The following is a 16,292-nucleotide window of genomic DNA, read 5'->3' on the forward strand; positions in this document are numbered from 1 at the left end:
CACACTTGGGTTTTCAGAAAGTTTTTGATGTTGTTCTCCATCAAGTTACTGAAAGAATGAAGTTGCTATGAGACTAAAAGGAAAAATATTTTATGGTTTCGAAGATGCTTAAAGAATAAGAAGCTAAGGACTTAGCAGTGACTTGTCAGGGTAGAGGAGAGCTGGTGATGGGATGCCCCAGGAGCTGGTTGTGACCCTGGCTTTGTTCAGCATCTCCAGTCATCTGGAGAGGGGATTTAACAGCAGGTGCTCCCATTTTGTGAGTTCTATTAAATTCTTACGTAGTTCAATGTCATGCTGATGGCAGTGAGCTAAGCAAGGTAAGTAAATGCCAAGTAGTGTGTGTAAGAAAAAGTAATCCTTATGCCTACATGGAACTGCCTGTTGCGAGCTGAGCATCAGCACATGAATATCTGCTATTGTCTCTTTCAGTTCTCCAAACTCCTCAGCTCCAGGTGCAGTAGCACCCCCAAACACTGGCAGGATGCCAGGTGTCCTCAGATCCACTGAGACCAGGATGGGGACAGGTGGCTAGAGATGGTCAGGGGAGATGGGGTGCTGACAAGGCTGGGACTCCTCATTTGAGAGGATAAAGCCAAGGGGGGACACGATCACAGTTTACACAGCTGTGGAGGTAGTGATAAAATAAATGCAGTGGTGGGGAGCACACACTGGGGTTAATAAGGTGTCATCTGCTTTAGATGATAGAGGGGAGCTTCTTCACAGAGCAGAGAGCGATTATCTTGTGTCTATCCACAAGGAGACTGTGGAGGCAGAGGGGACCGTGGATGCAGAAAGGGATTAGACAGCTTCATCCGCAGACGTGAAGGGAAGAGTGGAGGGGGTGTATCTCCCTGATAGGAAACCCCTATGGGTGCTCTGGGAATCTGGAGAATCTGGGTTGCAGGGTAGCTCTCTAAAGAGTGTCTGGGATTGCAGCTGCTCAGAGCTGTGTTCTGCACTAGATGGACCATTGATCTGACTTAATGGGTTTCTTCTTGTGCAAAGTGACTATTTCCTTCTTTCAGAGTGTCTGTTCTCCAGTGGAATCTCTATTAAGGAGCTGATGCAGTAGAGTGACTGCTGCACACATGGTCTTTTCTGTCAAAAGCTGATGCTTTCTTGTTTATAGGCTTTTTAGTCTTGATTGGTACATGCAATTCCAATGCTAACATCTTATTTTAGAAAGACTGGAAGGTGGGAGACAATGATCAGAAAAATGTCTTTGTTACTTTTCCTCCTACACCTTTGCCCTCACTTTTCCCACTCTTGTTTCTTGTATCTCACTTTCTTTTCCACTGGTCTTTCAGCAGTACTTTTGCATCTTGTTGCTAAACAACCTTTGGAGCTTTCAGAGGCAGAGATGATCACCTAATACAGTTTTACGTATGAAAATATTTAGTGCCTTACCCTATAGGTCTGTCATTGAAGTAATGTTTTTGGATTTAAAAATATTTTCAAATGTGAGCTGTTAATTACAAGTTGTAATATGGGACTTCTGGGCTCTAAAGCAATTTTTCTTAGGGTTGGAGTAGATGGCTAAAATACTGCTCCTGTTCCTGAATTTTCTCAGCGCATCAGCTTACCTGTTTACTAACACAATTGTATGGAAGGGTCAAGTTTATTAAGGCCTTTAGTGTGTTTGGTTGTAGGATGCTATGATTTTTGAGTATAGTATGTCGTTATACACCAAATGGTAAGTACCTGAAATCCATTAGTCTGCATAAATCTGCCTGTGTAAAAGCACTGACCTCTTGAGTGATTCACTCGGTCTTCTAAATCTCTTGTTTCAGGAAGTTAAGAAGGATGTAGAGCCAAAGGATGATGCCGTACCAGTCAGGAGGGAGAAATCTGGCAATGTAGCCAGCCTTGTGCAGCGTATGAGCAACTATGGGCTTCCAGCAGGAGGATTTCAGCCTCACCCCCCATCCAAAAGCTTCAAGAAGAGTATGTAGTCTTTCCAATTCCTTCAATTGCATAAGCTGCTGACGTGCATTGTTTTAATGAACATGAATTATCTAATGTCTGACTTAGTTTTCAGGTTGGACCGAAAACTAGAGACATAGGAGGAAGAACTTTGATTCTCAGCCAAATTCTGTTCCTGTATGCATGGACAGAAAGCTTATATGCAGTTCTTAACAGCAGCAATAAGGATCGGTTTTCCTGGGAACAGGATTTAGCCCCCTTCCAGATTATAGAGAGTTGCTCTGTAACTTCATGTGAGCTCTGCTTGTATTGTCACATACCTGAACGTGAACCGCAGAGCTGTTCATGATAATAAAAAAATCTTCCTGTGGTCACTTCTTTTAAATGTGTTTGCTACAAATTCAGGACTTTGACAAGGAAACACTCCATAGTTCAAGTTCCTCTTGTTTGGTAGGCTTGCTTCTAGTGTGAAATAAGGTAGAGCTGGTGGTGCCTAAGACAAAGTAGTGGTCTTTGGTTGTAACTGCAGCCCCCAGGATGGTCGGGAGCACAGACTTGGTGCCTCCATATCTGTGGTTTTTATGTTTTAATGCCAGCGTTTAAATCAAGCTGACTAAAACTAAAGCAGAAAACTGAGCATTGCCTGCATCTAGAAAACTGACTTGTGATTTGTATTTCGACACCTCAGTCTTGTAAGAGATGTTGCTCTAATCTGGCTGCTTCTCTCTTATAAGGGATTGCAGGCACTTATATTTATGATTTAAGCTTGCTTTTTTAAAAAGAAAGAAGTCAGAACTTACTGTTTCTAGTATGTTTATGCTTTGTGGTTTTGCCCATAAAAGAAGAGCCGCTAGTCATCTTCTAAAGCCCTGAAATGGGACCACCAGACTTAGGAATTTGTTGAAACCTTCCTCTAGGCAACTAAGGATGTTACCTTCAAAATATTTTTTTTAGTGAATCTAATCTGTATTTTATATGCATATTGTCAACAGCATGTAGGTGCCTGTTGGATGTTTGCATCAGCAGGCTTTTGAAAATGTATCATTAAAAATTAATGCTGTTCCTAGATTAGAGCAGCCAGACTCTGAAAGAGAATCAGCATGATCCTTGTGGGTCCTTCCAACTTGAGATATTCTAGGATTCTGTGATTCTGTGAATATGATCTGCTATCAGTTCAGGTGTTGGCTACTTACTGTGGTCTCCCTAACCCTGGAACATTCCCATATTCAGCATGCCTTGTCCTCATACTGGTGGCTGTGACCAGGGTAGTAGGTACAGCTTGGTCTCTGGCTAGTCTCATCCTCCTAGTAGAAAATGGTGTTCGGGCACCTTCCTTTAAGCACACAACTGTTCATTTGGCATAATGACAGTCTCTGCATTACCATTTTACTTTCTGTTCCCTCTTTCCTGGAAGACTCTTTCAACATCTCCTGCAGATCCTGTTTGCTCTGTGCCTGGGCAATCGCTTACGGTCTTCAAAAGGTTTTCAGGGCTTAGTTGTCTTTCCTTTTCTAGTTCCTAACTTGGTAAAATGAGGTTTACAATGTTAAAAACGAAGTTAAGCTGCTTTAATAGTAAGTTTCCAATGTGCAGTGAGGTAGGTTGTATCTGCCTGGGAAGTCCCTTGTGTTATTGTCATGAGTAGCTTGCACTGTATTCAGGTTTTTTATATCAGATGGGTAGTAAGCTGCAGGCAGTATTCCTATCGGTTAGATGGGTGCCTTTATTCAGGAAAAGGAAAATACAGAAGGTGAGCTAAATCAAGGCAACAACGGATACATTCGTTTTACCCTGTACAAAACAAATAAAACCTGAAGCTGGACAAGCTGTTTGGAATTGCCTGGGGGCTGCAGTGAGGCTGGAGTGTTTTCTGAGTGGATTCATTAGTTTCTAGCTTAATCTAGGGATTTTCAAAACTGGCAGGCAGTACTTTCTAAATCGGGCACCACTGAAAACAGGCTTCAGATGAGAGTGAGTTCTGGATGTGAAATGCATCTGCAGGTTTTTCTTCTCCCCCTCTTCCCCATTTAGATAGAATTACAATACAAAAAGGAATGCTGATATCAGATTTATACCAAATGACCATGACTTTTAACTTGTCTTTTTTTGATATCAGTTAATCTCATACAAAGGAGGAGTGTTGAAAGTGCTGTAGGAGGTAGTAAAGGCCAGTGAACTGTTTATTCCAATTACTGTTAACAATCCCTCTTGGCTGGTGTAGGAGTTTCAGTGGAGTTAAAAGAAGGGTATATTATGTGGGCAATTGCATGTTGTTAAAAATAACCCATAGAGCTTCATACTTCTGGCTGATATATTTCATGCCTCTTTTAAGCACAGGCCATATACCAACAAGTAGAAAATTCTTGATTTGGTGAGCCCTCTCAGAAATTGTAGATGCTGACTATTACTCAGATGCCTGGCGTGTTTTGTACTGAGGACGCTGGGTGTGGCAGCCTTCTAAACATCTGACTTTGGACTTTCAACGCTGCTATAATACAACAAGAATCAATCTTGGAGGCAGTATCTGTGTTTTGAAATGTTTTCACCCAGTTAATCTTAATTGCTGCAGCTTGAGTAAGGAAGCATTGCAAAGTACAAGAGAGTGTGGAAATTATATATACAGTTCCTACTATCTTGAGCTTCACCACTTCAAGCTTTTGATTCACATTTTCACTTAAACTGTGGCAGATTGTTTTTGAGGAGGATAGGGAACATCTGTGGGTCATAGCTCAGGATGGCAGTTGCCTTCAAAAGTGTGCTGGTGCTCTGTTGTGGAAAAAGACTGAAGACATGGCCTCTTCTTTGAAGGAGAAGTGTCTGAAGTCTCTGGGTAGAGCAGAAACATCCCTCCAGGATACGTGCAGAGTAATTGGGCAACCATAAGTTCATACCTCACTGCCTGGAGGGGCTCCCCTCTCGAGTTTGTCTTTTTAATGCCTGCAAAGCTTTAATGGTATGTGGCAAACATCTAAAGACTGCACTTTAATTTTACCTGTGTCAGACACTGAATTGAAGCTTAGGTTGAATTTCTCTACTTCATACCGGCATGGAGAAAAGGGAGTTTTCTTGAATTCACAGATAAAAAATGAGTTTGGATTTTGAAATACGAGCTGAGAAAATGTTAGCATTACCTCAGACCTGTAGTTAGTAAGGTCTTTGTTAGAGGACAGAAAGGCTATCGGCACTTCAGTGTTGTGCAGAACAGAACATGTTACTTCTTTCAGGATTACTTAAAGACTGGAGGCTCAAACTTGCATGTCTTCTTCCAAGCAGGTGCTAACACTGCAGTTGGCAGCTGTTGTCATTCCTGCAGACTTTGGTCAGGAAATAGCCTGAAAAATCATTGTAAGGGGATTTATCCGACTTGCTTGTGTCAAAGTGTTTGTTTTTTTTTAATAGGATGTTGGTAATTGGCAGTGTATGTTTGTTTGTAATTGCAGTCTGTGAAGCTTGATGGTTTTCAAGCTCTAAGATACGGCTCGCTAGCCTAAAGTGACATAAGCAAACTGAAAAACCAGCAGCAAAAGCTACATAGCTTTTTGGAATGGTTTGTGGATCTTCTAATCAGGTTTGATCATCAGGAGCTGAATTTAGGAAAAACTAGTTTTCCTTTGCAAGTGTTCTTACTTTCACCATTTCCCTTGAATCAGGGTCCAAGAAGCGGCAGTGTAAAGTGCTCTTTGAATACACCCCGCAGAATGCGGATGAGCTGGAACTCAAGCTGGGGGATGTGATCGACATCCATGAAGAGGTGAGCTGATTGTCACGCTATGTGGCCAAAAGTCAAATGGTTGGGGGGGGGGGGAGGTTTGGCTGATTACTGAGTTGGAAGGATGTTTGAAAAATAGCATGGGGAAGTAGTGTTTTTGAAGCTAAAGCAAGTTGTTTAGGAGTTCTTCTCTTAGGATCCAATCCTAAACCGATGAATGCTAGATGTTTAGGGGAAGTATTTGATCATCGCAGCTGTAAATTGTGATTTGTTACACAGATTCCTTTTTCGAAATACTTTTACAGTTCTTTGGCCCAGTCTGTGATCTGTGTTTTTAGATGCTTATACTAAAACTGTTTGACTGGTTGCCTTTAAGCACACATACTCCTAACTTGTTTAGGTGAAAAATGTTATGTGACCTGATTTTCCAGTTTCATGCTTTTTTGAAATTCATCGAAGCTTGAGCTAATAGTAACAGTATTCAGCACAGAGGCCTGTACCTGTAGTACAATACACTTCAACCCACTTGCGCAAAAATATGGAGCATAGAAATGCACTCAATGTGTTATTTCTATTGCCTTCATTTCCCACTGGGTAAGAAATAGTTAAAGATATGTCTTGATGTTCAGACTTTGATGGCAATGGCCCTATGTATTTGAGTGGGAGTTTCTTATCTTTTCCTGCCTATGTGCTTCCTTAGTGTCTGTTCCATTCAATGGCAACTTCTGTTGTGAGAGGCTTGAATATGTGGGAAGAGCTTCTCTTACAAGAGCAAAAACTGTCAGGGAGCCTGCAGAAAAGATCAGAGCCATAGTAGGAGGAACCTCGTCAGAACTAGGTGGAAAACTTCTGCATGGCATGTTCTGACCTTCACTGGTGCCATCTCTTCTTACTGTCTCCCTGAGGGTCTGAGGAAGGAAAAGACTGAACCTTTCTTTGTAGCCATGTGTCTGGTGGTGCTTTTAAGTAGTTTTACGAGATTGTGTTTTTCACATGTATGCTCTCTTCTGAAGAGAGTCCTAACTCTCCAGGATCCTGCCAGTTGCCAGGGAGGACTTCTCCAGTCTTCTAGCAAGGAAGAAGTTACTCCTTTAAATGCATTTAAACCAATGACTTCTAGAATTTGTTATCTCTGTATAAACAAGAGAAAGTGACTTGTAAAACCTGCTCACTAAAATCATAGTTTCATAAATACCATTGTGTGTGGGTGTTTTGTAAAGGAGTGTTCCTGGAGAACCTCACCAGTTTAATTTGTGGATGGTGCCTGTACACAGCAGTCATGACTTTGAATGGTCCAAGTGAGCATTTACAAGAGATAGCAGTGCAGTAAACTGTTGCGGAAACTGCTGTTTCAGGTTGCACATGTCAACATCTGGAATTATTTTGGGAGGGATGTTCAGTGTGATGTATCAGAGATGACCAAGTACCCAAACAGAATAAAAAGATCAAAGCATTTCCTCATCTGGTTTCTTAAGGAAACATGGATTTTATATTTTTTTCTTTCAATTTTTATTTGGTCACTCCCCATACTACTTCCCTTCCTAATGATTTGAAAATACGCGTTTGTAGTACACAGCCTTTGCTACTTCTGAGAAAAACTATTAATGAAATTTTTAGGCAAATGCTACCAGTAGAAAAATATTGCAGCTAACTATTCTCATAGAGCTGGTTGCACACTGTTTTTATGGTGGCATAGAGTAGACCTGACAGGTGTAGGCTTTGCTTCACTAAACTGTACTGATGGACCAGAAATGTGTGTGAAGAATGGTGGAAAATACCATCCATTGGTTGTGCAGTATGCTGGGATAACTTTTCTTAGGTAACTTGTTATCATTATTGTGAGATGGTTCGCTTCCATTTATGTATAAAAGATGCTATTTATATATGCAGATAGTGCATTACTGTTACTTCAAGGAAATATCATTTGGTTACTTTTTTTGTGGGGAAAATAAGGTAAAATCAGCTTCACAAGGGGACTTACCTGAGAACAATTAAGTAATTTAGCCTTTGTAACTGTTTTTATTAATTTACTAGTTACAACTGACACTACTGATTGTGAAATCAAAGGTGGAGGCAGATGGTTCAGGAATTAAATGGATAATACTGAAAAGAGCAGGCTACAAGGATCAGAAGTAGCTTTTAGGGAAGAAGGCCCTTGTGCTATGTGCTGGCTGAATCTGCAAGGTTTTTTGTTTACAGAACATGTGGGTTTTGCATGCAAACTACATGCACAGAATGTATGTGATAATTTTATCACTGCTGTATAACTTCTGTTTCTTCTTTATCTTCCTTCCACTCCTGTCAGCTGCAGCACTAAATAGCAGATTTATTTTTGTAGTATTATATTTGTAGTATTTGCATGCTGTGTTATCAAGCATAATTGAAATTGACTCAATTTAGTGGAGCTTTTATTAAAAAAAAATCAAAAAATCAATTGTTTCGGACCTCCCCCCCTTTGTTTTGAAGTCTGTTTTCATCGTCTTATAGAAATAAGTTGATGGAATTCACACTCGGAAAAAGCACTGATGTGTGTAAAAGCTGTAACTCCCTCTTGTGGAAATTGTATCATGTGTAAGATTTTTGAAATGGAAGATAAGGCTTGTGAAATTGTCCTCTGTGTTGCTAGTGCCCAGACATGCACAGACGCTATCCAACAAAGTGCGTAGAACTTTTTAAACCTTTTTTTTTTAATGTTGATTAATGATACCATTTCTGGTAATATAGTTTGTATATAGTAATTTTTTTTTCTAAAGACCGCGTAGTGAGGAGGTTGAAGTAAGTGTGCTCAAGAATTTTGTTTAATTCCTGACTGTCTCTGACGTGGCATCGCATTGCCTTGCAAGTCTCTAAAGCGCTTTGCTGACCTTATTTCTTGGCAGAAGAATAAATTGGATTCTCGAGTCACTTTCTGTGTCATAAACATTAAAAGTCCCTTTCTCATGGCTATTGGGTGTTGTATGGGTGAGTCAAGTAATTTTAATTTTAGTTTTCTGTAATGCGTTGTGTAAAGCATGAGGCTGTGGAGCCTGGAGAGGACTTGTCAGTAATCTGTGCTTAAATTCAGAGGACCAGACTCTGAATTTGAACCATCCACAGCAAAGCTATATTTGAGCACCAGGATGTCTTTAAAAATAACAGTGCTCTTTTCATTGCCTGTCTGTCTCTCTAGCTGCCAGGTTCTGCATGGGTTCTGCTTGCCTGGAGGTATGCTAGTGTTTAAGAACTATCCCTGTGTGTCAGGCATAGTGACCTAGAAAACAAGGCTAAAAAAAGAAAATGTAAACAAGTGCTTCCCCACCCCCCTGTTGCTTTGCTTTTCATATCTAAAAACAGCTTTCCAGCCACAAAACAGAACAATTAAATTTTCAAAATATCTCATCTTAATTATATTTTTAAAATAGTGCTCATTAGGCAAATACATTTGACTTAAGACATTTTGAAAATTGTTGATAAATTTGAAGAGCACAATTCTTACTGAGTCTTCTGGTATTGTTTTACACTGTCACCTATGCATGCCCACCTTCGGCTTGTTCTGCTTTGGACCATGGGGTATTCCTGGTAAATGTTCCATTAAATTTTGGAGTATTGCAGTGTAAATAACACACCAGGGATCCAAGAACATAACATTAGAGTCATCATTGTTCCCTAATTACTGAACAGGTTTATTTCCAGTGCAAAAATGAGTTGTTTTGTGAATAGCAAAGCCAACAAAATTTGGCATCCAACAGACTTCTGTCCTTAGGACTGCTGTGTGCCACCACAAAATCCTTGTGTGTCTCGTCTACCTTTGTTGGCAGGACAGCCCTGATGGAAAAGTATCTGTACTTCTGACACATCTAGAGCTAGGCAGATGCTGTTTAGCCAGTTGTCTCCTGCTAGAAGGAATGGACAGCTTAGTTTTCTGTTACTCTGTGATATCCTTAAGGACTTTTCTGTGTTTTACCCAACATTATCTCTAAAAATTATCTGTAGAAACTTGAGTCTTTTGACCAAAATTGTTTGAGATTGTTCAATAGATAGGAGGTCAGGGAGTAGGACTGGTGGAAAGTGGACAAAACAGAGGGAAAGACAGATGATCAGCAAGAATACATAAGAATTTCCTTCGAAAGCCAGGCTAAAAGTTGATCATTATTTCATGAACAGTGTAATTTTTTTTTTCTTCTGTAAGATATGTAACAACTGTTATACTGTCTTACCTTGAGGAAGTTGATGAACATTTTGCTGCTGTTCTGGATTAATTGGCCTGGGGCTAGTCACGTGTTTCAGGATCACTACTGTAGTGGCAGAAGTGGCAGTAAATTATTTTTTTGCTCTTCTTTTTGCCTACTGTTTGTACATCTTTGGTAGGTTTCTTTATAGAGAAATCATGGTCTTTTGAACTTTCCCAATGTTGTTCGTAGAGTTTTATAAGTGAAGTATGGATGGAATTAATAGGAATTTCCTTTTGCTTTATTGGTAATGTGCAAAATATTTCTGTACAGGTAGAAGAAGGCTGGTGGAGTGGAATACTAAATGGCAAAGCAGGGTTGTTTCCTTCAAACTTTGTGAAAGAATTGGAATTGACGGATGATGGAGAAACACAGGACACTCTGGATGACACAGGTGGTAGTCTGTTTGTTGTAAACCCTTAGCAAAGTCATTTTAGATCTTGCATGCATCTTGGAGTATTATGGTTTTAGTACAACAAAAGCTCTAAAGAATGTGAGCTATGAGCTTCCTTAGGATGGTAAGTATTTAATTTCATTTTAGAAAATACTGATACTGAGTATAGAAATACCTGTCTTGCTCCCAATACACTTTTAATAAGATTACAATCAAGGTCTTGATCTTACAAATGTATGTTCTGCATTGTAGCACTAGAAATTTTATCATATACAGAGTTGAGGTTTTTGAAGTATTGGATGTAAAATTATTCTTCTGTTTTAATAGCTTTTTTTCATCTTATTCTCGCAGACATGCATTCCCTAATGTGGAAAACTGAAGTGTTTAACCATGTAAACTGATAAATAAAACTTTTGAATTTAACCAAAACAGTACAGAGAGCCTCAACTTAAAATGAATTCTGGGAAGGGGACCCCGGTTCTTTATTATGTTTTAATCTAGCAATAAAATTAAGGCAGTATTTACATTTAGCCATCCTTTGTGGCTATGAGTGTACAGCTTAGGCAGAAGCAGTAGCTGAGTGCCGAGTGGTGCCAGGCATGTGTGTACTTTACAGGAAATTACTTAGTTCCTTTGAAACTTTAGAATTCCTTTGACTTTAGAGGCATTCTCTCTGTGAACGCCTGTTTGAAGGCTGAGGACTTGGATTGTGCAGGCAGAGGATTTAAGCTTAGGCAAGTGCAGGGTCCTGCCCCTGGGGAGGGACAGCCCCACGCACCAGCACAGCCTGGGGCTGACCTGCTGGGGGGCAGCTCCAGCTCTGCCAAGGACCTGGGAGTGCTGGTGGGCAGCAAGTTGCCCATGGGCCAGCAGTGTGCCCTGGTGGCCAGCAAGGCCATGGGATCCTGCGGGGCATGAGGAGGAGCATGGCCAGCAGGTCGAGTGAAGATGTCCCCCCATTCTACTCTGCCATGGTGAGGCTGGGTCTGGAGTACTGGGTCCAGTGCTGGGCTCCCCGGTTCAAGAGAGAGAGGGAACTACTGGAGAGGGTCCAGTGGAGGGCTGCAGAGATGATGAGGGGACTGGAGCATCTCCCTGATGAGGAAAGGCTTACAGAGCTGGGGCTGTTTAGCCTGGAGAAGACTGAGAGAGGACTTTCTCAATGTCTACAAATACCTTAAGGGCGAGTGCCAAGAGGATGTCTCCAGGCTCTTGTCAGTGGTGCCCAGTGACAGGACAAGGGGCAATGGGCACAGACTGCAGCACAGGCAGCTCCACCTGAATGTGAGGAAGAACTTCTTTCCTCTGAGGGTGACAGAGCTCTGGGACAGGTTGCCCAGAGAGGCTGTGGAGTCTCCTCTGGAGACATTCAAAACCTGCCTGGATGCCACTCTGTGCAACCTGATCTTTGTGATCCTGCTTTAGCAGGGGGTTGGACTAGATGATCTCCAGAGGTCCCTTCCAACCCCAACCATTCTGTGTTTCTGTGATATGACAGTGTGGAATGTGAGTGTTCTTTGGGAACATCATCTTAATGCTAGTTAATTGATGGTTAAACACAGCTGTGTAATGTTAAAGGGAAAAAGCGATTTTAAAATTCATTTTTCTCTTTGTAGTGATGTGCACCCTCACTTGCAAGATGTTTAGTATTGATTGTTTCTAACAAGAGTTTGTTCAGAGGTAGGAAGTGTCTGGTTTGGATATTTTTTTTTAATTGCGGAAATAATTACAGTAGCATGAAATGAGTTCTTTGACTTGATCAGTCCCAGATAGCACAGTGGCTGTCCTTGGAGGTAAAGTTCCCTGACTTTGGAGTCTGGTGAGATGAATTTACAGGTGTGTATGTTTGGGTGTTAACTCCTGAATACTGAGATCAGTGGGACTGAACAGTAATTTGAAGTAATCGTGTTTTCTGTCGCTAACTAACAAGTTAGGATTTTCAGCCCCTCATACCCGCAGGGGTTATATTTAATGGTCAGACCTTTCACAGTCAGTATCTCCAGTATCTGCTCACTCTCTCCTCACTCCTGGGAGATGGTAAATGCCCCACTCGCTGAGCTGTGCTCTTTTATATATGCAACCTGGACTTTGCTCATCAGCTAGCCCTTGTTCTTGTGGGGGACTTCAACCTGCCGGGTGGCCGCTGGAAATACACCCCAGCGAAGAGGGAACAGTGCGGGAGGTTCCCGGAGCAGGCGGAGGATAACGGCCTGACCCAGCTGGTCAGCGAGCCGGCCGGGGGAGATGCCCCACGGAGCCTGCCATGGGCAAACAGGGACGGACTGGTGGGTGACGTGGGGGTTGGAGGGCGTCTGTGGCACAGCGATCGCCGGGTGACAGGAGTTGTCATTTCTCAGAGCAGTGAGGAGGGGGCTCAGCAGAACGGCTGCCCTGTGCTGCCGGGGGCCGACGCCGGCCCGTGCAGGGGCCGGGTGACAGAGCCCCTGGGGAGGCAGCCCTGCAGGGCCCAGGGCTCCAGGCAGGCCGGGCGTTCCTCAGGGAGGAATTCTGAACGGCGGTGGGGGAGGAGGAGGCCTGGCTGAGTAGGGAGCTGGGGCTGGAACTGGGGAAAGGGAGAGTTTCCACCGCTGGAGGAGGGGGCAGGCAGCTCTGGGGGGGCGCAGGGTGCTGTGAGGCTGTGCAGGGTGCGGGTCGGAGAGGTGAAAGCCCAGCAGAGCTCGGGCTGGCCACTGCCATAAAAGATATATAAAAAAATGTTTTTACAAATCATTAGAAACAAAAGGAAGGCCGAGGATAATCTGTATCCTTTATTGGGTGTGGCGGGGAATGTTTCTACAAAGGCTGAGGTGCTTAATGCTTTCTTTGCCCCTATCTTTAATAATTAAAGTAAGACCAGCTTCCTTGAGGGTACTCGGCTCCCTGAGCTGGAAGACAGGGATAAGAGGAGCAGAAGCAAGTTCCCACAGTCTGGGAGGAGGTAGGTAGTGACCTGCTGCTCCACTGAGACATGCACTCAAGACAACACAACGGGGCTGGATGGGATCCACATGAGGGTGCTGAGGGAGCTGGCAGAGAAAGCTCACCAAGCTGCTCTCCATCTTCTATCAACTGTCCTGGCAAACCAGAGAGGTCCCAGCAGACTGGAGGTTACACAATGTGACACTCATCTACAAGAAGGGCAGGAGGGAGGATCCAGCGAACTACAGGCCTGTCAGCCTGACCTTGGTGCCAGGGAAGGTTATGGAGCAGCTCATCCTGAGTGCCATCCCGTAGGATGTGCAGGACAATCGAGGGATCAGGCCCAGCCAGCATGGGGTTATGAAATGCAGGTCCTGTGTGACTGACCTGATCTCATTCTATGGCAAGGTTTTGACATAGAACCTTTAACACCACTTACCACAGCATTGTCCTGGAGAGACTGGCTGTTCAGGGCTTGGGTGGGTGCACCCTATGCTGGGTTAAAAGCTGGATGGATGGCCAAGCCCCAAAAGTGGTACCAAATGAAATTACATCCAGCTGGTGGCTGGTCACAAGCAGTGTTTTCCAGGGCTCAGTATTGGGGCCAGTGCTGTTTAATATCTTAATCAACAATCTGGACAAGGGCGTTGAATGTACCCTCAGTCAGTTTGCAGATGACACCAAGCTGGGGTGGTGGAGTTGATCTGCTTGCATGTAGGAAGGCTCTGCAGAGGGTCTGGGCAGGCTGGACCCATGGGCCAAGGCCAATTGCACGAGGTTCGACCAGGCTCAGTGCCGGGTCCTGCCCCTGGGTCACAGCAACCCCAGGCAGCGCTACAGGCTGGGGGCAGGGGGCTGGGAAGGTGCCTGGTGGGAAAGGGCCTGGGGGTGCTGGTCAGCAGGCGGCTGGGCATGAGCCAGCTGTGTGCCCAGGTGGCCCAGGTGGCCATCAGCATCCTGGCTGGTATGTGAAAGAGTGTGGCCATCAGGAGCAGGGCAGTGCCCGTCCCCCTGCGCTGGGCACCGGTGAGGCCGCCCCTGGACCCCTGTGTTCAGCTTTGGGCCCCTCACTGCAGGGGGACGTGGAGGGGCTGGAGCGTGTCCAGAGCCGGGCAGGGGGCTGGGGCAGGGGCTGGGGCACAGGGCTGATGAGGAGCGGCTGAGGGACCTGGGGGGGTTCAGCCTGGGGAAGAGGAGGCTCAGGGGGCACCTGATCGCTCTCTACAGCTGCCTGAGAGGGGGTTGTAGGCTGGTGGGCGTTGGTCTCATAAGGTAGCAAGTGATAGAATGAGAGGAAATGTCCTCAAGTTGTGTCAGGGGAGGTTTAGTTTGGGTATTAGTAAAAATGTCTTCACCGACACTGTTTTCAAGCACTGGACCAGGCTGCCCAGGGAGATGGTGGAATCACCGTCCTTGAGGTATTAAAAGACATGTAGCTGTGCCGTTTAGGGACATGGTTTAGTGGTGGACTTGGCAGTGCTGGGTTAACGGTTGGACTCTATCATCTCAAAGGTGTTTTCCAACCTGAACAGTTCTATGTTTCTAAAATGTCTAGCTATCCTATTAGATATCCAAGAGGGGTGTAGCTACATTAAGAGTAAGTTGGTTGAGAAACTACAAGAAACTGAGTTTGAGCCATGTAACTTCACAGTATTATCAAAAATCGTTGCATTTATGGTAGAGGGAAGAGGCTTTAGATTTTATTGCAATTCCTAGGCATGCATACACTTAAAATAACTTATGTGAAAGGGTAAAAGGTGTGGAGGCTATTTTGAATTTGGTTTATAAAAGCTGTCTATTTTCATGTGACTGTCTCCTGGAATTCTGCACATGGAGATCACTTGCCCATGAATACTACTGTGTAGCCTTTAACAGATTGACTAACTTGTAAATTGAAAAAGGAAAAAAAAAACCCAGAAACAAACAAAAAAAATCTTAATTTAGATGGTAGGAGCTTTAAAGATCTGCTCTGAACTACATATTTTAGGGGTGTATAAATGTTGTCCCTTAAGACAAAAAGTTTAAAAGAATCTTAAATACTTGTGTGCTGGTTTTGACTGGGTAGTTACTTTTCTTCACAGTAGCTAGTATGTGGGGGTATGTTTTGGATTTATGCTGAAAACAGTGTTGATAGCACATGGATGTTTTCATTATTGCTGAGGAGTGCTGGCACAGAGTCAGGGCCTTTTCTGCTCCTCACCCCGCCAGCGCAGCGAGAAGGCTGGGGGGGGGCAGAAGAAGTTGGGAGGGGACATAGACAGGACAGGTGACCCCAACTGACCCAAGGGATATTCCAGACCATATGACGTTATGCTCAGCATATAAAGCTGGGGGAAGGAGAAGGAAGGGGGGGACATTCAGAGTGATGGCATTTGTCTTCCCAAGTCACCATTACACATAACGGAGCCCTGCTGTCCTGGGGATGGCTGAGCACCTGCCTGCCCATGGGAAGTGGTGAATGAATTCCTTGGTTTGCTTTGCTTGTGTGCGCGGCTTTTCCTTTCCCTATTAAACTGTTTTTATCTCAACCCATGAGTTTTCTCACTTACCCTTCAGATTCTCTCTGCCATCCCACTGTGGGGGAGTGAGTAAGTGGCTGCGTGGGGCTTAGTTGCTGGCTGGGGTTAAGCCATGACAGCTTGTGTTAACTACCAGTGATTAATCTCAGAAGGCTATATACAGTTTTAGTGTGTAACTCATTTAAATTGGGTTTTAAGCGTTGTTAGGTTAAAAAGCTATTTAAATAAATTTGCAAACTCTTTTCAGGTACTTTTGATAGTGCATTTTGAGCAATAGAAAAATTTCACTTTGCTTTGAAAGACATGAGTCTACCACTGAAACATGCAGTTTTTTCCTGTGGCTGTTGAAACGTGGTAGGATTCATTATGGACCTTTATTGATTATCGCTTTCAGCAGCTATAGCTGTGGAAATGACAAGCTTTTAAATGTTGGACTGAAAACACATCTTCGGAGAATGTGTAAGCAATGTTTTATAAAACTAATGGAAAACATTGATGTTAACAGACTGTGGAGCCTGAGTGATAATGGAAATAGCCAGAAATACTAGTGGTCTAATGACTTAGTTGCTAGAGCATTCAGTACAATACTGGTATAATTTCAAATGGTCTTGTGTTAA

General features: G+C 43.5%; 1 protein-coding gene across 2 annotated transcripts in view; it reads left to right on the plus strand.

Moving 5' to 3' along the window:
• CD2AP (CD2 associated protein) overlaps positions 1-16,292 on the plus strand; it is an 89,735-nt gene that overhangs the window by 40,091 nt on the left and 33,352 nt on the right. For both annotated transcript variants that reach the window (XR_013928449.1, XM_080389243.1), the window contains exons 3-5: positions 1,794-1,947; positions 5,577-5,677; positions 10,117-10,237. Coding sequence is in view for 1 of the 2 variants with exons in the window: in XM_080389243.1 (XP_080245369.1) it covers positions 1,794-1,947; positions 5,577-5,677; positions 10,117-10,237 (376 nt within the window). In the remaining variant the exon portion in view is untranslated. The remainder of the gene's footprint in view (positions 1-1,793; positions 1,948-5,576; positions 5,678-10,116; positions 10,238-16,292) is intronic.

Source organism: Falco punctatus (assembly GCF_963210335.1).
Source record: "Falco punctatus genome assembly, chromosome: 5".
Lineage (NCBI taxonomy): Eukaryota > Metazoa > Chordata > Aves > Falconiformes > Falconidae > Falco > Falco punctatus.